We start from the raw sequence: 18,735 nt of genomic DNA on the forward strand, positions 1-18,735 counted from the left end.
TGAATGAGGTGAAGCTCTAATGGCTTCTGTCATCCAATCATTTGAAAGAAAGAATGCTGTTTTTTATTTTCCTTTTACAAAGTGAAATTTCATAATATTTGCTAAGCTCTTGGAAATAAATTTCCTTGCAAAATGCAACTTCCCTCGCAAAGTGCCCTTAATAAATCAACCCTAAACTGTCTTCCTGCAACCTCCTTCCTCTACTCTCTGATCGTTTTACAGTATATTTCTGTATGTATTAAGGATGTCTGCCCAGTGCTTGACAGCTAAATACAGCATGTAAATAGTGTTGTAAAATTTTTGTGATTAAAACACCTTTTATAACCTCTTGTTTCAATATTCTAACTATAAAATCCCATTGGCTAAGATATGATTAATTGCTATATTTACAATCACCATGCTGGGAAACACAATAGAATTCTTTACTTGGTTGATTGGCCTTACCGTAGAATATGGCCTGCTCTACACCACAACAATGGACTCTTAGTTGTTGACCAGCCCAACATTGTTTTCTATAATTATTATTATAGGAATTTTTAAGGGACTTTGATTAACCCCCCCTTTCGATCTCACCACTCCTATACAGTGGGGAAAATAATTATTTGATCCCTTGCAGATATTGTAAGTTTGCCCACTTACAAAGAAACCAAGGGTCTTTGAAGTCATAGGTCATCATCATAGGTGTAATTTAAATGATAGAGATAGAATGTCAATCAAAAATCCAGAAAAATACACATGATACAAATCTTATAAATTGAGTTGCAGTTTAGTGAGTAAAATAAGTATTTGATTCCTAAGCAAAACATGACTTAGTACTTGGTGGACAACCGTTGTTGGGAAGCACAAAGGTAAGACGTTTCTTGTAATTGGCTACAAGGTTTGCACACACCTCAGGAGGTATTTTGGTCCACTCTTCTTTAGAGATCTTCTCTAAATCCCTCAGGTTTCTTGGCTGTAGCTTGGCAACTCAAAGTTTTAGCTCCCTTCATAAACTTTCTATAGGATTAGGGTCTGGAGACTGACTAAGCCATTCCATGACCCTAATGTGCTTCTTCTTGAGCCACGTCTTTGTTGCCTTAGCGGTATGTTTTGGGTCATTGTCATGCTGGAAGACCCATCCATGACCCATCTTTAGTGTTCTGACGGGGGGGAAATAGGTTCTCATCCAAGATTTTACAATTTTAAAATACATGGCCCAGTCCATTGGCCCCTCAACACAGCAAAGTCGGCCTGTAGGGACATAGTCAGCATTTTTTTTCCTCCAAACAGTTAAGTTATTGCCAAATAGCCTAATTTGGGTCTCATCTGACCATAGCACTTTCCCTCAATCCTTCTTTGGATAATTTAGATGTTCATTGGCTAACTTCAGAGGGGCATGTACATGTGCCTTTTTGATGAGGGGGACCTTGCGGGCTCTGCAGGATTTCAATCCATGGCAGCGTATTGTGTTACCAATGGTTTGTTTGGTGACTGTGGTCCCAACTACTTTGAGATCATTCACAAGCTCCTCCCGTGCTTCTGGGCTGATCCTTCACTTTTCCATGATCATCCTTACCCCTCTTGCATGGAGCTACAGCAGAGGGCGATTAATGGTTATTTTGTATTTCTTCCATTTGTGATTAATCGCTCCAACAGTTGTCTCCTTCTAACCAAACTTCTTGCTGATGGGCTACATTCCAGCCTTGTCATGGTCTAATATCTTGTCCCTGACGTCCTTTGTCAGCTCTTTCGTCTTGCCCATGATGGTGGGTTTGAATGGAAGAAAGAGATTCTATGGACAGGTGTCTTTTATACACATAATGAGTTGTCGTTAGGAGCACCTTGACAATTGACAGGACTACCCTGTTTACCACATGAGCACATACTGTAGCCAGTCTGTGGGAGCTGGGAGCCAGAATTATTGTTGTTGGTAGGGGAACAGGTACTTATTTTATTCACTGAACTGCAATTAAATTCATAACGTTTGTATCATGTGTGTTTTCTGGATTTGTGGTTGATATTCTGTCTCTATCATTTAAAATACTCCTATGATAACAATTATAGACCCTTAATGTCTTTGTAAGTGGGCAAACTTACAAAATCTGCAGGGGATCAAATAATTATTTTCCCCACTGTATATACTGACGATGTCTTACTGTGTGTGATATTACTATTTCATATTGTTTACCATTTTTAATTGAAAACTCAATAAAAATGATTGAAACAGAATTCTTTACTTGGAATATGCCTGTCACTGGTTAAACATAGCTCCAATACAATGGGCAGCAGTTTCCAACCACCACAGAATAAATAGAGTGTACCAGGAAAGTATTCACAACACTTCACTTTTTCTACATTTTGTTATATTACAGCCTTATTCAAAATGGATTTAATTAATTTTTTCCTCAAAACTCTACAAACAATACTCCATAATGACACCGTGAAAGAAGTTTGTTTGAAATCTTTCCAAATTTATTTAAAAAATGAAAAAAAAAAAAAAAATCACATGTACATAAGTATTCACAGCTTTTGCTTAATACTTTGTTGAAGAACCTTTGGCACCAATTTCAGCCTCATGTCTTTTCGAGTATGATGCTATAAGCTTAGAACACCTATTTTTGGGTAGTTTCTCTCATTTTTCTTTGCAGAACCTCTCAGGCTCTATCAGGTTGGATGCAGAGTGTCGGTGCACAGCCATTTTCAGATCTCTCCAGAGACGTTCAAGTCTGCGCTTTGGCTGGGCCACATAAGGAAATTCACAGTTGTCCCATAGCCACTCCTTTGTTATCTTGGCTGTGTGCTTAGGGTCATTGTCCTGTTGGAAGATTAAACTGCACCCCAGTCTGAGGTTCAGAGTGCTCTGGAGCAGGTTTTCATCAAGGATGTCTCTGTACATCACTGCATTCATCTTTCAATCTCGATCCTGACTAGTCTCCCAGTTCCTCCAGCTGAAAAACATGCCCACAGCAGGATGCTACCACCAAAATGCTTCACTGTAGGAATGGTATTGGCCAGGTAATAAGCAATGCCTGGTTTCCTCCAGACATGACGCTTGCCATTCAGGCCAAAGAGTTCAGTCTTTGTTTCATCAGATCAGAATATTTTGTTTCTCATGGTCTGAGAGACCTTTAGGTGCCTTTTGGCAAACTCCAGGCAGGCTGTCATGTGCCTTTTACTGCAAAGGGGCTTCCGTCTGCCCACTCTACCATACAGGTCTGATTGATGGAGTGCTGCAGAGATTATTTTTCTTCTGGAAGGTTCTCCTCTCTTCACAGAGAAACACTGGAGCTCTGTCAGAGTGACTATTGTGTTCTTGGTCACTTCCCTGACCAAGGCCCTTCTCCCCTGAGAAGTTTGGCCAGGCAGCCAGCTCTAGGAAGAGTCCTGGTGATTCCAAACCTCTTCAATTTACGGATGATGGAGGGCACTGTGCTCACTGGGACCTTCAATGCTGTAGAAATTTTTCTGTACCCTTTCCCAGATCTGTGCCTTGATACAATCCTGTCTCGTAGGTCTACAGACAATTTCTTGAACTTCATGTCTTAGTTTATGCTCTGACATGCACTCTTAACTGCGGGATCTTATATAGACAGGTGTGTGCCTTTGCAAATCCTGTCCAATCAACTGAATTTACCACAAGTGGACTACAATCAAGTTGCATAAACATCTCAAGGATGATCAGTGGAAACAGGATGTACCTGAGCTCAATTGTGAGTGTCATGGCAAGTGAAAACTTATGTAATTGTTTTTTTTTTTTTTTCATTTTTTTTTTTTTATAAGTATGCAAAGATTTCAAACAAACTTCTTTCACGTTGACATTATAGGGTATTGTTTGTAGAATTTTGAGAAAAATAATAAATTTAATTGATTTTGGAATAAAGCTGTAACATAAAGAAATGTGGAAAAAGTGAAGCGCTGTAAATATTTTCCGGATGCACTGTATAGTATAGGAACATCAAATCTTGAAGGGCTTTTGAACTGTTTGAAAACAGTGATCAAGCACTGAGATCACATAACTGTGAAAAAAATATGAGACCAGGCGAGCAAGCAACTTGCTTATTTCATGCTCCTTTGTGTCAAATACAGTAGAAGTTATAGGAACTTATTCCCATGCATCCTGTTATTTATAGTGAATAAGTCATCCAAAAGAAGGATTTCCTGTTACTGGTGTCCATTGTTTAGCTATGACCTAGTAAACTCCTTTGACTTAGCATGATTTTAACAATTAAAGGTAGCCACCGATAAGGGATATTTATCATTGATTCTAAATGTAAAATAAGGCAATGGTCAACAGAACAAAAAAAACAGACCTTGCATAAACCATGCAGAGGGTACTAGGCAACAACAGTCAAACCTCATGAAAATTATTTTTGATTTACAGTGCCTTGAAAGAGTATTCATACCCTCTTAAATTTTCCACATTTTGTCATGTTACAACCAAAAATGTAAGTGTATTTTATTGGACAGACCAACACAAAGTGGCACATAATTGTGAAGTGGAAAGAAAAAAATAAATGGTTTTCAAAATTTTTTTACAAATAAATATCTGAATGTGGCATGCATTTGTATTCAGCCCCCCTGACTCAATACTTTGTAGAACCACCTTTTGCTGCAATTACAGCTGTAGTCTTTTTGGGTATGTCTCTACCAGCTACACACATCTAGAGAGTGACATTTTTGCCCATTCTTCTTTGCAAAATAGCTCAAGTAAAGTCAGATTGGATGGAGAGCGACCGTGAACAGGAATTTTCAAGTCTTGCCACAGATTCTCAATTGGATTTAGGTCTGGACGTTGACTGAGCCATTATAGCACATGAATATGCATTGATCTAAACCATTTCATTGTAGCTCTGGCTGTATGTTTAGGGCCGTTGTCCTGCTGGAAGGTGAACCTCTGCCCCAGTCTCAAGTCTTTTGCAGACTCTAACAGTTTTTCTTCTAAGATTGCCCTCTATTTGACTCCATCCATCTTCCCATCAACTCTAACCAGCTTCCCTGTCACTGCTGTAGAAAAGCATCCCGACAACATGATGCTGCCACCACCATGTTTCACAGTGGCAATGGTGTGTTTAGGGTGATGTACAGTGATAGTTTTGTGCCACACATAGCGTTTTGCTTTTAGGCCAAAAAGTTCAATTTTGGTCTCATCTGAACAGGGCACCTTCCTCGTGTTTGCTGTGTCCTCCACATGGCTTCTCGCAAACTGCAAACGGGACTTCTTATGTCTTTCTTTCAACAATGGCTTTCTTCTTGCTACTTTTCTATAAAGGCCAGATTTGTGGAGTGCAGGACTTAGGCCCCTTTCACACAGGCGGACCGTTCAGATCCGCCTGTTCGTTTTTTTGGCGGATCTGAACGGTCCCCCCATGCATTCCTATGGGGCATCGGATAGCAGCGGAGACATGTCCGCTGACATCCGACCCGATCCGATCCGTCAAGCCTGGACGGATGGAATCAGAGTAAAGGGGGCTGAATACAAATGCACGCCACACATTTCAGATACTTATTTGTAAAACATTTAGAATACCATTTATAATGGTCCTTCTACTTCACAATTATGTGCCACTTTGTGTTGGTCTATCACATAAAATCCCAAAAAAAGCAATAGAAACTCTGGCGCTGGCAATCCGCTCGGATCCCAACATCAAAGGAGTATCTTGTGGCCTCTCTGAGCACAAATGTGCTTTCTTTGCAGACGACGTGCTACTGTTTGTCACGTCCCCCACCACTTCCCTCCCGAATATCTGCTCTCTTTTGGACAAATTCGCCAAGGCTTCGGCCTAAAGGTTAACCTCTCTAAATCCTCCATTCTAAATGTTTCAGTTAACTCCCAGGAAGCACTTCGCCTGCAATCGTCTTTCAAATTCACGTGGAGTGAGTCTCACATTAAATACCTGGGTATAAATTTGTCCTCCAAAATAGAAAATTTGCACAAATTGAACTACACAGCAATCTATCAATCCCTGGGGAAGGAATTAACGGACTGGTCCTCGCATCAACTTTCTTGGCTGGGTAGGATTAACTCCATTAAGATGAATATACTCCCTAGACTTTTATATCTTTTTAGAGCTCTGCCAATCACGTTACAGAGGGATCAACTAAGAAAATTCCAAAACTCAGTTGTTAAATTTATATGGGGCAAATCGGGTCACAGACTAAACCGCAAGGAGCTGTTCAAACCCAGAAAGCAAGGGGGGTTGGGAGTCCCGAACTTTTGGGCTTATTACCAAGCAGCAAGGCTTGTCCAGCTCTCGGTGGTGTACTCACGGTATGAAAAACCAGTCTGGTTCCAAATGGAAAGACAGGCAGTATCTGCGTATACCCTGGATTTCCTCCTCTGGAGTCCTCCCAAACATAACCCATCTATTTTGGCCCCCGCGCTTTTGGCGTCTTTTGCACTATGGGATACCCTAAAAGCTTTACCAACCTTAACGTCCACAACTCAACCGTTAGCACACATATTCAATAACCCGAATTTTCCCCCAGGTGTAGACATCAAGGCCTTTCAGTGATGGCTCGATAAGGGCCTTTATCGTATAGGACAATTCTTCACCAATAAGGGTCCCTTCACTTTGAAACATTGCTATGACAAACTTAAAATGCCTAAAGCGGAAACATTCCGGTTTCTACAAATTTCCCATTTCCTACAATCTATATCTGTTACTGAGACCCCCCCTTTCTCCTTCACAGCTTATGAGGTATGGTGAGGAATATCACTGATATATTTATCACTGGTGTCTGACGGATCCAAATTATCTTACATGCAAGCCTGAGAAACAGATCTAGCTGAGTCATGGGAGGAAGAGGAGTGGGGTGATATGTTTTTCTGTTCCTTTAAAGGTATTAAAAACATGTCCCTGATTGAGGCTAACTTGAAGGTGGCCACCCGTTGGTATTTGGTGCCCATGCGCATTCATAAAATGTATCCCTCCTCCTCTCCTCTCTGTTTCCGCGGATGCCACCGTCTTGGTTCTATGCTTCACATTTGGTGAGAATGCCCAAAGTTGAGAAGCACATGGAATAGAGTCTTCCACATGCTCTTTAAAGTTACGGCTGTCAGAGTCCCCATACAGGCGGCAATCGCTCTTTTAAACTCCAAAGTGCCTAACGTGCCCAAACACACACAACAGCTAATATTCTTTGTTTTGCTCGGTACTAAGATGACAATAGCCGCAGCCTGGAAAAAGCAATCAGTCTCAATACGGAGAATCAGAAACAAAATTACCTGGATCATGACACGGTAAAAATGGTAAGCACTCTGACCAACTCAGTTTCTGAGTTTGAAAAGATATGGGAACCTTGGGCTAACTACTTGGGTACGTCCTTTATCCCGGGTCTAGTATGAAGTCCTGTGGAGCAGGCGAGTCACCCTGGAGCCTGGCTGCTCTACTCCAACCCTTCTCCTATCTCGCTCACCCCTGTCCCTCCTATCTCTTCATTTCTTCTTTTCCTCTCCTGGTTCCCTAGTTTGTCAACCTAGGAAAGGTTAATTTTTGGGTATCTTGATTTTTTTTCTTCTTTTCTTTACCCTCATAGAAGGGTACATGTTACAGTTATTTCTGACATAACATACGGTCCCTCAGTTTAAGGGGGGACTGAACAATCTCGATACAGGACTTCCTGGAGTTTGTTCATGCATATCCTCATATACATGTCCATAATTACCCTGTACCTCAACATTCTGGGATTAATGATGTCCTGCGATCTGAAACTAGAGTAGATTGTACCATGTAAGTTGCTTGATGCCCTTTTCACATGCTACTTAATTTTGTACTTTGTGTTTGTTAAAAATAAAAAACTTTTGAAAGTGAAAATCCCAATAAAATACATTTACGTTTTTGGTTGTAACATGACAAGATGTGGAAAATGTCAAGGGGTATGAATACCTTTTCAAGGCCCTGTATTATAGCCCAAACGTTATTTGCGCTGTTCATTGTTTTTCTTCTTTTGACAGTATACCTATATCAGGAGGTACATGGTGTAACACACTTGAATAATGAATTGGAGTGTTGAATATTGGAGGTTACCCTAATTTGCATTATCTGGAGAGCAACTAACAGGACCTGTGGGAATCTACTAAATTCTTTCCTGGGTGCACCTTACCTCCTATTAATTTTGTTAAATTGTTAAACAATCAGGTAAAAAAATGGGCTCGGTCAAGAGAGTGACCCCCTGTATTCACCATGACTGCTCAGCATGGGACTTTGAAGATAGCGGTGATCACTGTAGTAGCTGATTACTACAATGATTTCCAGCTTCCACACAAATCCCATGGCTATGGCATATGCATACTTTCATTGGTCCAAGTTGGACCAATGTAACTTAGCCATATAATTAATACCTGGAATTCCGTTTTAAAACCCCTGACAGTTTATTTTTGCTGTTTGTCTACCATTGGGGAAACTTCACTTCACTTGCTGTCCCAGAGATGCAACAGAAACCTTGATGAAATTTACCAAAGTGAGGTAAATTTCCCACGTATACTGTTGTCCTTAAAACAGGTGTCCTTTTTGGAACATTTCCCCTTAGCTTTCTTTAGGGTACAGAAAAGTTTTTATGTGCGCACTTAGGTCACAGGATACCTAGGCTCACAAAGATAATTAAAGGTGCCACATCCTTGATAATGGAATTAGAAAGTGGAAAAGGAAGAAATATGGACTTTATTGGCACCGGTATTAAAAAAGTATATATTTTATTGAAAAAATCACAAAGAAGTATATTTGAAAAGAGACATGACAGAAATATACAAAAATTCACGTATATTTAACATACAGTAAAATAACATACAATAAAATTTGGCGGTAAAGCCTCAAAACCATGTGCAAATGAGATCGCACAACCTACTAGGTATATAGGGTTATAACAACAATCGCATATATCACAGAGTAACCTGTATTCATAGGACGGCCAAAGAGAGGGATGATAGCCGTCTCCAAAGGTCGTCTATACAGTATGAGTGATCAGATGTTGAATTAAATCCCAGTTGCCCTACATGTTTCGCTTAACATAGTAAGCTTCTTCTGGAGCACGTGGTATAAGCAAACATCTGAAAGGAAATTCAGGTTGTGGAACTTTGTAGTAAGCTGTGCCAGGTAGGCTATAAAAAGTAACGAGGGGGTCAGTAAGCTGTGGTTGGAGCAATTACATAAGTCCCAATAGGGTTCAGGCCACCTTGTAATGGGCACCATTAACACCTAATAGTAATGGAGGGGCCAAAGGGAGGAAGACCCACTGCCTTCTAATCCAAGCAAGGCAGAGCGAGGTGGGTACACCTCGTATGCCTGAGACCCTGGTAGGTATAGGCACAGGTATGCTCCAGGTCCCACGACCACATGTACACCCCCCCGGGATGGGGATACCGCCATACATTTTATTGTATGTTATTTTACTGTATGTTAAATATACGTGAATTTTTGTATATTTCTGTCATGTCTCTTTTCAAATATACTTCTTTGTGATTTTTTCAATAAAATATATACTTTTTTAATACCGGTGCCAATAAAGTCCATATTTCTTCCTTTTCCATTTTCTAATTTCTTTAGGGTACAATTCTACATTTTTGGATTTCCCCTTACTTCCTGTCTTGGTGATAATAGTCAGTATCCTCAATAGGGACACAAACAGCAAATAAAAACTTGACTGGGAGGTCTACATCTTTCCGAAACTAAAAAAAAAGTTTTGCCTAGAAATACTTTGAAACAAGCCTTCATTCCCCTCTCTAGTTATAGGTATTGTGGAGAAATTAGTCTTAAAAGTTCACAACAGAGGTACTAAAATAGTTTTTTTTTTCTATTATTATCTGTTGAACCAGAATTTTTGGTAGCCTGTTAGCCCTCTAATGCAAACAAACAACGGCTGTTTCTAAGTAATTAGAAACCCAATAAAACTGAACTTTATAGTCTTTGTTGTGATTTTTAAGGATTTTTGAGAATTGGTTACTTTGCATTACAAGCAGCTAAAGAGATTAGGGATAGTTTGTTTTAAAACTCTTTAAACAGAAGATTCATTTATATGACAATCTGGGAATTCGGCTACAAAAATATACGGTTTGGAGTTATTTCTGTGTAATTGTAATCTGGAAGGTATGGTGAAATAGCAACATGAATTGATCCAATAATTGTTTATGGGTAAGGTGTATAAATCATGACTGTGCATATGAAAAACATAGGTTGTTCTTGTACTAAATAAACTGTGGCCCAATTTATTAAATTTACCCCTGCACCAGCCTACATTACAACATACTAATTTTCATTAAAAAAATACATTTATCAGAACAGCTTCTGTGACTTATAACTGTATATTCTATATATGTTTGCTTTCTACCTACCAAAAAATAAATGTACGTTATTCTATCGATACTTCTATCACACAATGCAAATCCAAGAGATATATTGTAAAGGTGGATGATGCTTATTAAATCATATGTAGGATGTTATTTCACATAGCCACAGCCAACCAGCATGATCAATGAAGCAGCAAAACAATGCAATTTGAACAGCATTAACAACTCAGTGTAAAGGAAAGCAAGATGTAGCAGAAGCGATGTGCACAGTTATATTTATATTGCAACTTGCAGCCTTTATGCCAGTCTGTGAAACTCACGAGTAATGAAATAAATATTTTCTTATATTATATTATCATCAGAGTATATTTGTCAACTGGGTTTTTCAACTATGCTTGATGAGGAGCTCCAGGGTTGATGACTGATATAGAGAAAATTAATTTACTGTTTTCTCAGAAGTCTTGTTCTTGATCCTGGAGTCTGGAGACTTTGTAGAACTATGGGTGGGATAAAACCTGAATTCCTGGGTCCACATCTAACCTGGCAGCCAGACCTCATTATTAGTCTCAGCTGTCTACAGGCCTTTGCGACTCAGCCTGCTGTTGGGTGAAAAGCTGAATGCTGACAGAGCACTAAAAAGGTACAAAAGCTGCCTGTTTGTCTTGGGGAACCTAGCAGCGGGCATCCTGTTACTTGAGCTAGTTAGTTGCTTGGTCAAGCAGACATTTTATTTGTTTATGCCAGATATTTTTACTGTTGCCTCTCTGCAATAGCAATTTGCTGCCTTGCTGAATATACCTGCTTAAAGTGTTTCTGGGTTTCCCTGTCTCGTGCATGGTTTACCACTGCCGTTACCAGTTCAACTTGTCCCCCATGCTATAAACAGCAGACACAGGTGGTTTGTACATTTTATTGTAGTGTAATTACACTCCTGGACCAAATTCTTAGTCTGTAGTCCAATCACATATTCAGAGACTTGACGTTTTGAAGTTTACGGCACCAAATTAAGTTCACATGGAATTAAGGAACAACTCCACTGAAATGCATAGTACCTTATAGTGTGTGTCTACTGAGATGCCATGCACCCATCTTAAATCAGGCAGTGTCCCTGCAGAACTGCAGTCCCTGAAAAGTGTATCATTCTTTCTTGTATTCTGTGTAACCATATATCACAGCATGAACAGGTGTCTCTCAAGAGAATGTGCATTACAGTTCTTCTCTACACTCAGCGGTCACTTTATTATGTATGCCTGTTTGTAAAAATAGCCAAATGGTATATCAGGTGGTACAAGCCAATATGTATAAAGCATGCATACATTGTCAAGAGGCTCAGCCACACATTAAAATGGGAAAGATACACAACTTAATTGGCTTTGACTGTGGAATGATTCCTGGTATCAGATGGTGAAGGCTATAGAATCTTAGAAACCGCTGGCCTCTTGGGCCTTTCACACTCTACAATCTATAGGATTGAATACTCTACTAATAAGAGTGGTCACTGGAGAATAGAGAGGGAATTGTTCAAGATGACATGTCTACAACCACATAGGTAATCGCTCTTTACAAGGGTTGGATGCAGAAGGAATCCCACTGCTGTAAGCCCAGTGCAGGGCAGTAAAATTAGGCTAGGGTGGGTACAGTATTATCAAGACAGGATGGGTAAAGATTAGAAAAATGTTATCTACTGTGACAAATCTCCATTTCTGCTATGTGATGTAGATGTTAAATTCAGCACTTGGGTATTCACAATATTGGTTGTCTATGGGCAACCCTTTTTAAATACCATAAAGGTTTACCTAATAAAGTGGCTACTGAGTATATTTGGCTATTATGTGTTTTTTGCTGGTTCTGACTCCTTTGTGCAGTGAAATAAGTAATTGATGCTTCCTGGTTCTGACTCCTTTGTGCAGTGAAATAAGTAATTGATGCTTCCTGCAACCTTCTTGTATACAATGGTGGGGCATATAACCCAATATTGTCAAGATATCCTTGGCAGGCCAGAGTATGAAGTTTAGATTTGATGGCACTTAAAGAGCATTGTTTTATCTAAATGGTCAGACCAATCTGCCAAGCAATACTGCAGGTGAAAATTTAAACTGAGGGCCCAAATCAATGGGAACAGGGTAGCTTTGGAGACGGGAGCTTCTCTGTATTACTACAATGAGAAGACCAATCCTTAGGTCATATATTTTGGATTAATAGTAATGATTTTATAGCTGTAGCAATAACAAATCTTTATATTTTCAGTGAAATGGGACAGGGATCAATCCCTTTCTGGACGTTTACAGCTCTCTACCACCACTCTGGATATAATCCTGTTGAAAATTCTGTAGAGCAGGGGTCTCCAAACTATGGCCCTCCATTTGTTCAGGAACTACAGTTTCTATCCGGCCTAGTCATGTCTGTGAATGTCAGAGTTTTACAATGCCTAATGGGACGTGTAGTTCTGCAACAGCTGGAGGGCTGTAGTTTTGAGATCCCTGCACCAGAGCGAGTGATATGGCATTCATAAATACTTCACTCTCTAGTAAATATTCTGTATAGAGAATTATGATCAAGTGATGACACTGCAGGCTTGCCTGAAGAGCAAAGCTCATCCTGTTACAGCCATGACAGGTGTGGGAAGAGATCCTGAATACCTATAGAAACCTCTAGGGGTACTCAACCCTACCAAACTCTATAAATTCATTTTGGATTTTTAAAACTTGGATTTTCGTTTTGATATGTTTATAAAAATATCTAACAATTGAATATCTCTAGCTAACAGGAGAAAGTAACCTGAAAAGCACAATATTGAATCAATGCAAACATACAAGAGATACCCATGGTCAATGTCTGGCAAGAGGTATAACTTAAAGTGGTTGTAAATCCTTACATATACCCAGTGAAGGGACTATCCTCAGGTGATACACAGAGATTAAACAAATCCTCCTACATAAGTTGTATTTGTCTATCTGCAGTCTTTTCTTCTGTAAATCCGTTCAAAGTGTGGAATTTATAAGATTTGCTGAGAGTTCACAAAAAAGGGGGTAGAAAGCTGAAGTTTTACTCTGCAGAGCTCAGTGAGGAGAGGTCACCCCCTTCACACTGCACACAAGAACAGAGCTGAGGCTGTCAATTAGATGCAGCTCCCTCCCCTGTCACCATTTTTCTCTTTGTGTCAGGAAAACTTGTCAGAAGTGATTCATGCTGATAGCAGAGGAACAAAGCAGCAGACAGAAATGACTCTTAGTGCTTTTAATTGAGACAAGTACATATTATAGAAGGATGTGCTTTGTTCATATTTCATTTCTGACAAGTCACATGGCAAGTAGCTCAAATGTCATATGCACTGCATAGCGAACCACAAAGCATATGCAAATAGTGAAATGTAATGCATCAGGGTTAGCTAAATGAATTTCATTCCAATTATCCGCTAATTTATTATCACATTTGTATTTATTCTTTTCTGTACTGTGTCATAGTAATTATTGTAGAGATCTATATCATTATCACAAAAAAAGGTATACAGTATTCACTGCAAATAATGTTCTTTTTGGGTGTCATTTGAGTGATGCATTGACTTTTTTTATTTATAGAGCATGGGGACAAGGTACCATGACCAACAGCCAAAAATAATGAGATCCCTCCACTTTTCTAACTCCGATCAAAAAATGCAATAAATGTTTCATTTTAAAGTGTATTTAGTAAAATAGTGACAGGGCCACAACATGCTATTAACCTTACCAACCAATACGTTTCAGCTTTCATCCTACTGTAACCTGCCATAAGCTGATCTCTGAATAGTTTCTTTGGTTTCCTTGCACTGTTGTCCTAGTACTATATTATTAAATAAAGGCCATAGTACTGTATAGCTTAGAGCAGATATGTGAAAATGTACACACAGCAAAACATCATGCAAAATAAAGAAAAAAAATGTCTACATCACCGTCAGCTCATGTGTGCTCATAAAGCACATGCAAAGCGAATAAAATGCAGGTCACCAGAGCCATAGACAGGCACTCATGGGGGGACAGAAACATGCAGGAGGAAGGAGCTGAACCCGGCCCACGCACACACGTATGCAAATTACAAACCTAAATAGCTATTGGGAGCCACATCAGGGCCCAGTCTGAATCCCTCTTCCTTGTGCTCCGGTGATCTATAGATCAGCTGATCCGGGTTTGAACTATCAATGTTTGTGACAAACAAGATTCCTGTGCCATGATCATGAATCCCCCAGGAAGACAGGTAGAGGGGGAGAGAGAAAAAGAAGGGAACACGAGTTAGAAAGTAGAAAAGAAGTGTGTGTCGTGGCTTAGGAAGCTGAAAGAGAGTGTGATCGAGAAAGAGACTTTGGCAGATATTGTCTCATTAGCAATCTTCTGATTGTCATATTCACTTGATTCCCATTAGTGAGCAAATTATACATTACAGCAGCATTTCCCGTCACGATTTTAATAGGCACTACAAAAAGTATTTCTGATTTAGGCTAAGAAAAACTTTTTTAGTTTTTGCAGGCATATGGCTGGATTCACTCTTGCTTTGGCTATTTTTCTGTGACCCCAGGAGGAGATCTGCCCAAAACCCAATCCTGATTGAACAGCCAGAGCTAAACTCCTAATTTCAATTTAAAAAGTACATAATCCCCACTCTGCTATAGGGAATCTACTACAGGAGACAATGAGATGAGCTTTACTAGAAAGTTCTGCTCACAGAGCCATAACAATAAAGCTTCCGTCTAGGATTGGCTAAAGGGGGGTGCTAGAGCATAAGACTGAACCCAGCATTGAAATTGTATCGCATGTATGGGCCTCTATTTTCCCCTCCTTATGAATTAATAAGGGAGACATTTAAAACCATGCCCTCCCTCTGCATTGGGAGAGAACTAATAACTTTTAGCCCGGGAGAGGCAAACAACCAACAGGCTTTTCCATGACAGGTACCAATTTAGGTGGGCTAAATAAAATTCATATCATTGTATCACAATGATTGGTGGGCATGGCAAAAATGGATGTTCTTATAGAATATATGTTTACTGTGGCACACCTTTTCACATCTTCCTTTGTCGCTCTCATTGTTTGATCACATGACATCTCAAAAGCGCATGGAGCTGGAAGACCTCCCTTTGCAAGATGCTGAAACAAGTCTGCAAGAGGAGCTATTAGGGTTCTACCTTACTAATCTCCTTAAAGAGAAGTGCCTCCACACAGGGCCCCCACAACAACATATCATAATATTACTGGCCTGGGGAGAATGCCCCCAGCCCAGTCTCCACTGGGTGCCACAAATATGGGTTGCCTGAGAGGCCATCAAAATGATGCTATGGGACCATGATCTATAGTTACGCCCATGACTATAATTTAATAAGTATTCATGATTTAAAAAAAATTGAGACATATGCTGATCTGTAATGTTCTATATATTGCTGCAGTAATTGTATATATTTATGTATAGTTTATGATTATTGCTAGCCTTAATAGGGCAGCAGTCAGTATTATTCTGAGGCAGTTCTCTTTCACTTTCAGGCTCTCTTCGGCAACCAGCCACAACCTCATACCAAGATAGCTGTTGTATGGCAGTGGGATCAGTTCGGGTTTCTGGCTGTTTTCTCCAGCAACTTCATATGGACCGTCATCGTAAGTACCAATATCCAGAGCACTCTGATTAAAGAGCTCCACACGCAGCTCACCTGGGAGGCAAAGTAAGCATGAGATGGAAGCTCAGGTCTTAAACATATACAGTATTCCTGTTTGGATGGAAAGCACACACACCAAAGACTACAATGAGTATCTGAAAAAAGGATAAATAAAGAAGCAGCAGCAGCACTAAGGTGGCACTGCAGGAGACCCTCAAAAATAGGAAAATGTACTTTTAATTTATGTAAAATTTTATATACCAGTATGCAAATTTTGAAACGGACTACACCAATGAAAGCCACACATTCCTACCAGTATAGTTCTTACAGTAATACATGTTTATAAACAGATGGGATAAACAGATCATCATTGAGGCTCCGTTCACATCTAGGCGTTTTGGGGCGTTTTTGGGGCGTTTTTCTGCTCTAGGATCAGCTCTCAAAACGCCCAACAAGACAAATCCTATTCATTTCAATGGCCCCTGTTCACATCTGAGCGTTTTGACGCTGTATACAAAACGCCCAACGCTCAAAAAAGTACATGAGCTTCTTTTTGGGCAGATTACAGGCGTTTTCCATTGATCTCTATTCAATCTGAAAACGCCTGCACAAAAATCGCGGTAAAAATCGCGGTAAAATCGCGGTAAAAAACGCCGCAAAAATCGCGGTAAAATCGCGGTAAAAAACGCGCGAAAAACGCTACGCTCAGGTGTGAATGTAGCCTCACTTCAGAAGCCAAACAGTCCAATCTGATAAAAAAAAACAGTTCTAATTTTCATAGAAGTAGAATTGCTGGCATGTAGAAAAAAAAAATTTAATTTAGTTATGTATTTATAAAGAAACATGCATATTTAAAAAATTCTACTTTATTCATATCTCACATAATTCTTAACATATAATTGCAATAAGCCAATCTCTAAGAAAGGGCTGCTTCCCCAAGTATACTATAAAAAGAAGGTTGCACCCACATTCCTAACTGCCCATGCTGTTGTCTTTTTAGATAGAGCAGAAAGGGTAACTCATCAGGCATCATCAGGTACAACATTACTGGAAAATGTAGAGCTGTAGATGATGTCTAGCCATCTACTGAACTTCAAATATTAGATAGATAGTTGCATAGGTATATTTTAGCTGTTTGCCTTTGGTTCCATCTTTAGGCGAACCTTTGTCTTACGAAAGATCTAAATCTAATCACTAAACACTCATTTAAACACGTTGACATTATTTCAAAAGTTGTTTTCAGTCTTTTTAAATATGCAGATTTTTTTTTTAAAGAATACTGTGAAATCCTACCATGAAGGTCCTTTGTTCAGGTAGCTGTCACCTTTTCACATGCACCCTTGGTTTAGTCTGTAGACTAAATGTGGCCTAGCAGACACACAATTCACAGGCATAGTCCACGATTGTCACTATCAGGAAACTGGTCCAAAGCAATGTCCTGCCACCCAAGCTGGAGCGGGTGCATGTAGACAAGTTACTGAAAAAGGCTACAGGAGATAAGCAGCACTGTGATAGAAAATTTATGTAAAAAAACATTTTTGGGGGTAAAATTTATAATAGTCTGTGCTTTAGAAAACTAGATGTTATCTAGTAGCTTACATCAACTTTAATATTTAATTAAAGCCTAGTCTACACAGGCGTACTTCAGTGTACACCCTTGTGAGGGCCATGCTTTGCCTGTTTGGGATGCACAGGTGTTTCGTGCATCTGCATGCAGGCAGTGCCATTCATGCCAATTGGGACACAGACTGTGGGCGCAGGGCACCCACATACACCTACATCCACATGGATGTCATATTGGGAGAAACAGCTGTATCTGTGCAGCCGCTGCATCCTAATTGACATGAATGGGACTGTCTGCACGCAGATGCAGAGGACAACTGTTGAACAGGGGTACATGTGGATCAAAATTTGTCCAGTTCCTGCTAAACTGGGGGAATTTCGATATGTGTATACCCAACATCAGCAGGATCTGTATACTTGCCTATTTTCAGGCTGCTCTGATCCCATAACATGATCCCGCTCCCCTGTGTCAGCCAGAGACAGCTGCTGGGGAGAAGAAAGAGCGCAGATGGGCTATAGCAAGCTTGTAGGTGACATCACTGCTCCCAGGCATTGCCATCCGTTGTTGTGCACTCTTTCTCCTGCAGCTGGTGCTGGCTGACACAAGATAGACAACATGACTTGACCAGAGCAGCTTGGAAATAGGTAAGTATGCTGATCTTTCTTATCTGACAGCATTAGCATGCGCACAGGGTGTGATGGATGTGCCCTACTGACACCATCCATGTTTTCATGTTTCAATAGATTTTAAAATGTTTGTTTACATTTATTTCTAAAAGTGTGTGTGTGTGTATATGTATATATATATATATATATATATATATATATATATATATATATATATATATATATACACACACACGTGCGTTTTAGCTTTGGGGTGCACACCCTAATGCAATAGGCTGCACACACCTATGCCTGATAGGTTGGTTAGAATAGGCAAAAGACTGTCAGACCTCATCGTTCACTCTGTTGAAGAAGGTATAATAGAGATAATGCTCTCCTTGAGCGAGAAAAATCCAAAATACTATAAACAGAAAAAAGGAGGGCGCACACACCTAGAGCATTACCTTAGACACCTTAAAATGGTTAATGAAAACGCCAAAAGCAAACTCACAAATATACAAGGATAAAACACATGTCATATACAACTCCAGTATCGCGGATGACACATCTCTACATTTGTAAAACTGACGTGTTTCAGGAGACAAGCTCCCTTCCTCAGAGTTAATCCAACATGCTGAGGGCACCATTGTTATATACTGTTGGTAAGAATAAACCCCTCCCCTCCACC

The 18,735-nt window shown here is 39.8% G+C and overlaps 1 protein-coding gene across 3 annotated transcripts in view; it reads right to left on the reverse strand.

Annotated features, from left to right (window-relative positions):
• ITGA7 (integrin subunit alpha 7) overlaps positions 1–18,735 on the reverse strand; it is a 270,988-nt gene that overhangs the window by 78,398 nt on the left and 173,855 nt on the right. For 2 of the 3 annotated variants that reach the window (XM_082248450.1, XM_082248452.1), the window contains exon 5: positions 15,801–15,932. In XM_082248450.1, coding sequence (XP_082104576.1) covers positions 15,801–15,932 — 132 coding nt within the window. Of the gene's footprint in view, positions 1–14,337; positions 14,458–15,800; positions 15,933–18,735 lie in introns of all 3 variants that reach the window. The other variant, XM_082248451.1, reaches the window with a different exon arrangement.

The sequence above is a fragment of the Pelophylax lessonae genome (genome assembly GCF_965119305.1).
Source record: "Pelophylax lessonae genome assembly, chromosome: 2".
Lineage (NCBI taxonomy): Eukaryota > Metazoa > Chordata > Amphibia > Anura > Ranidae > Pelophylax > Pelophylax lessonae.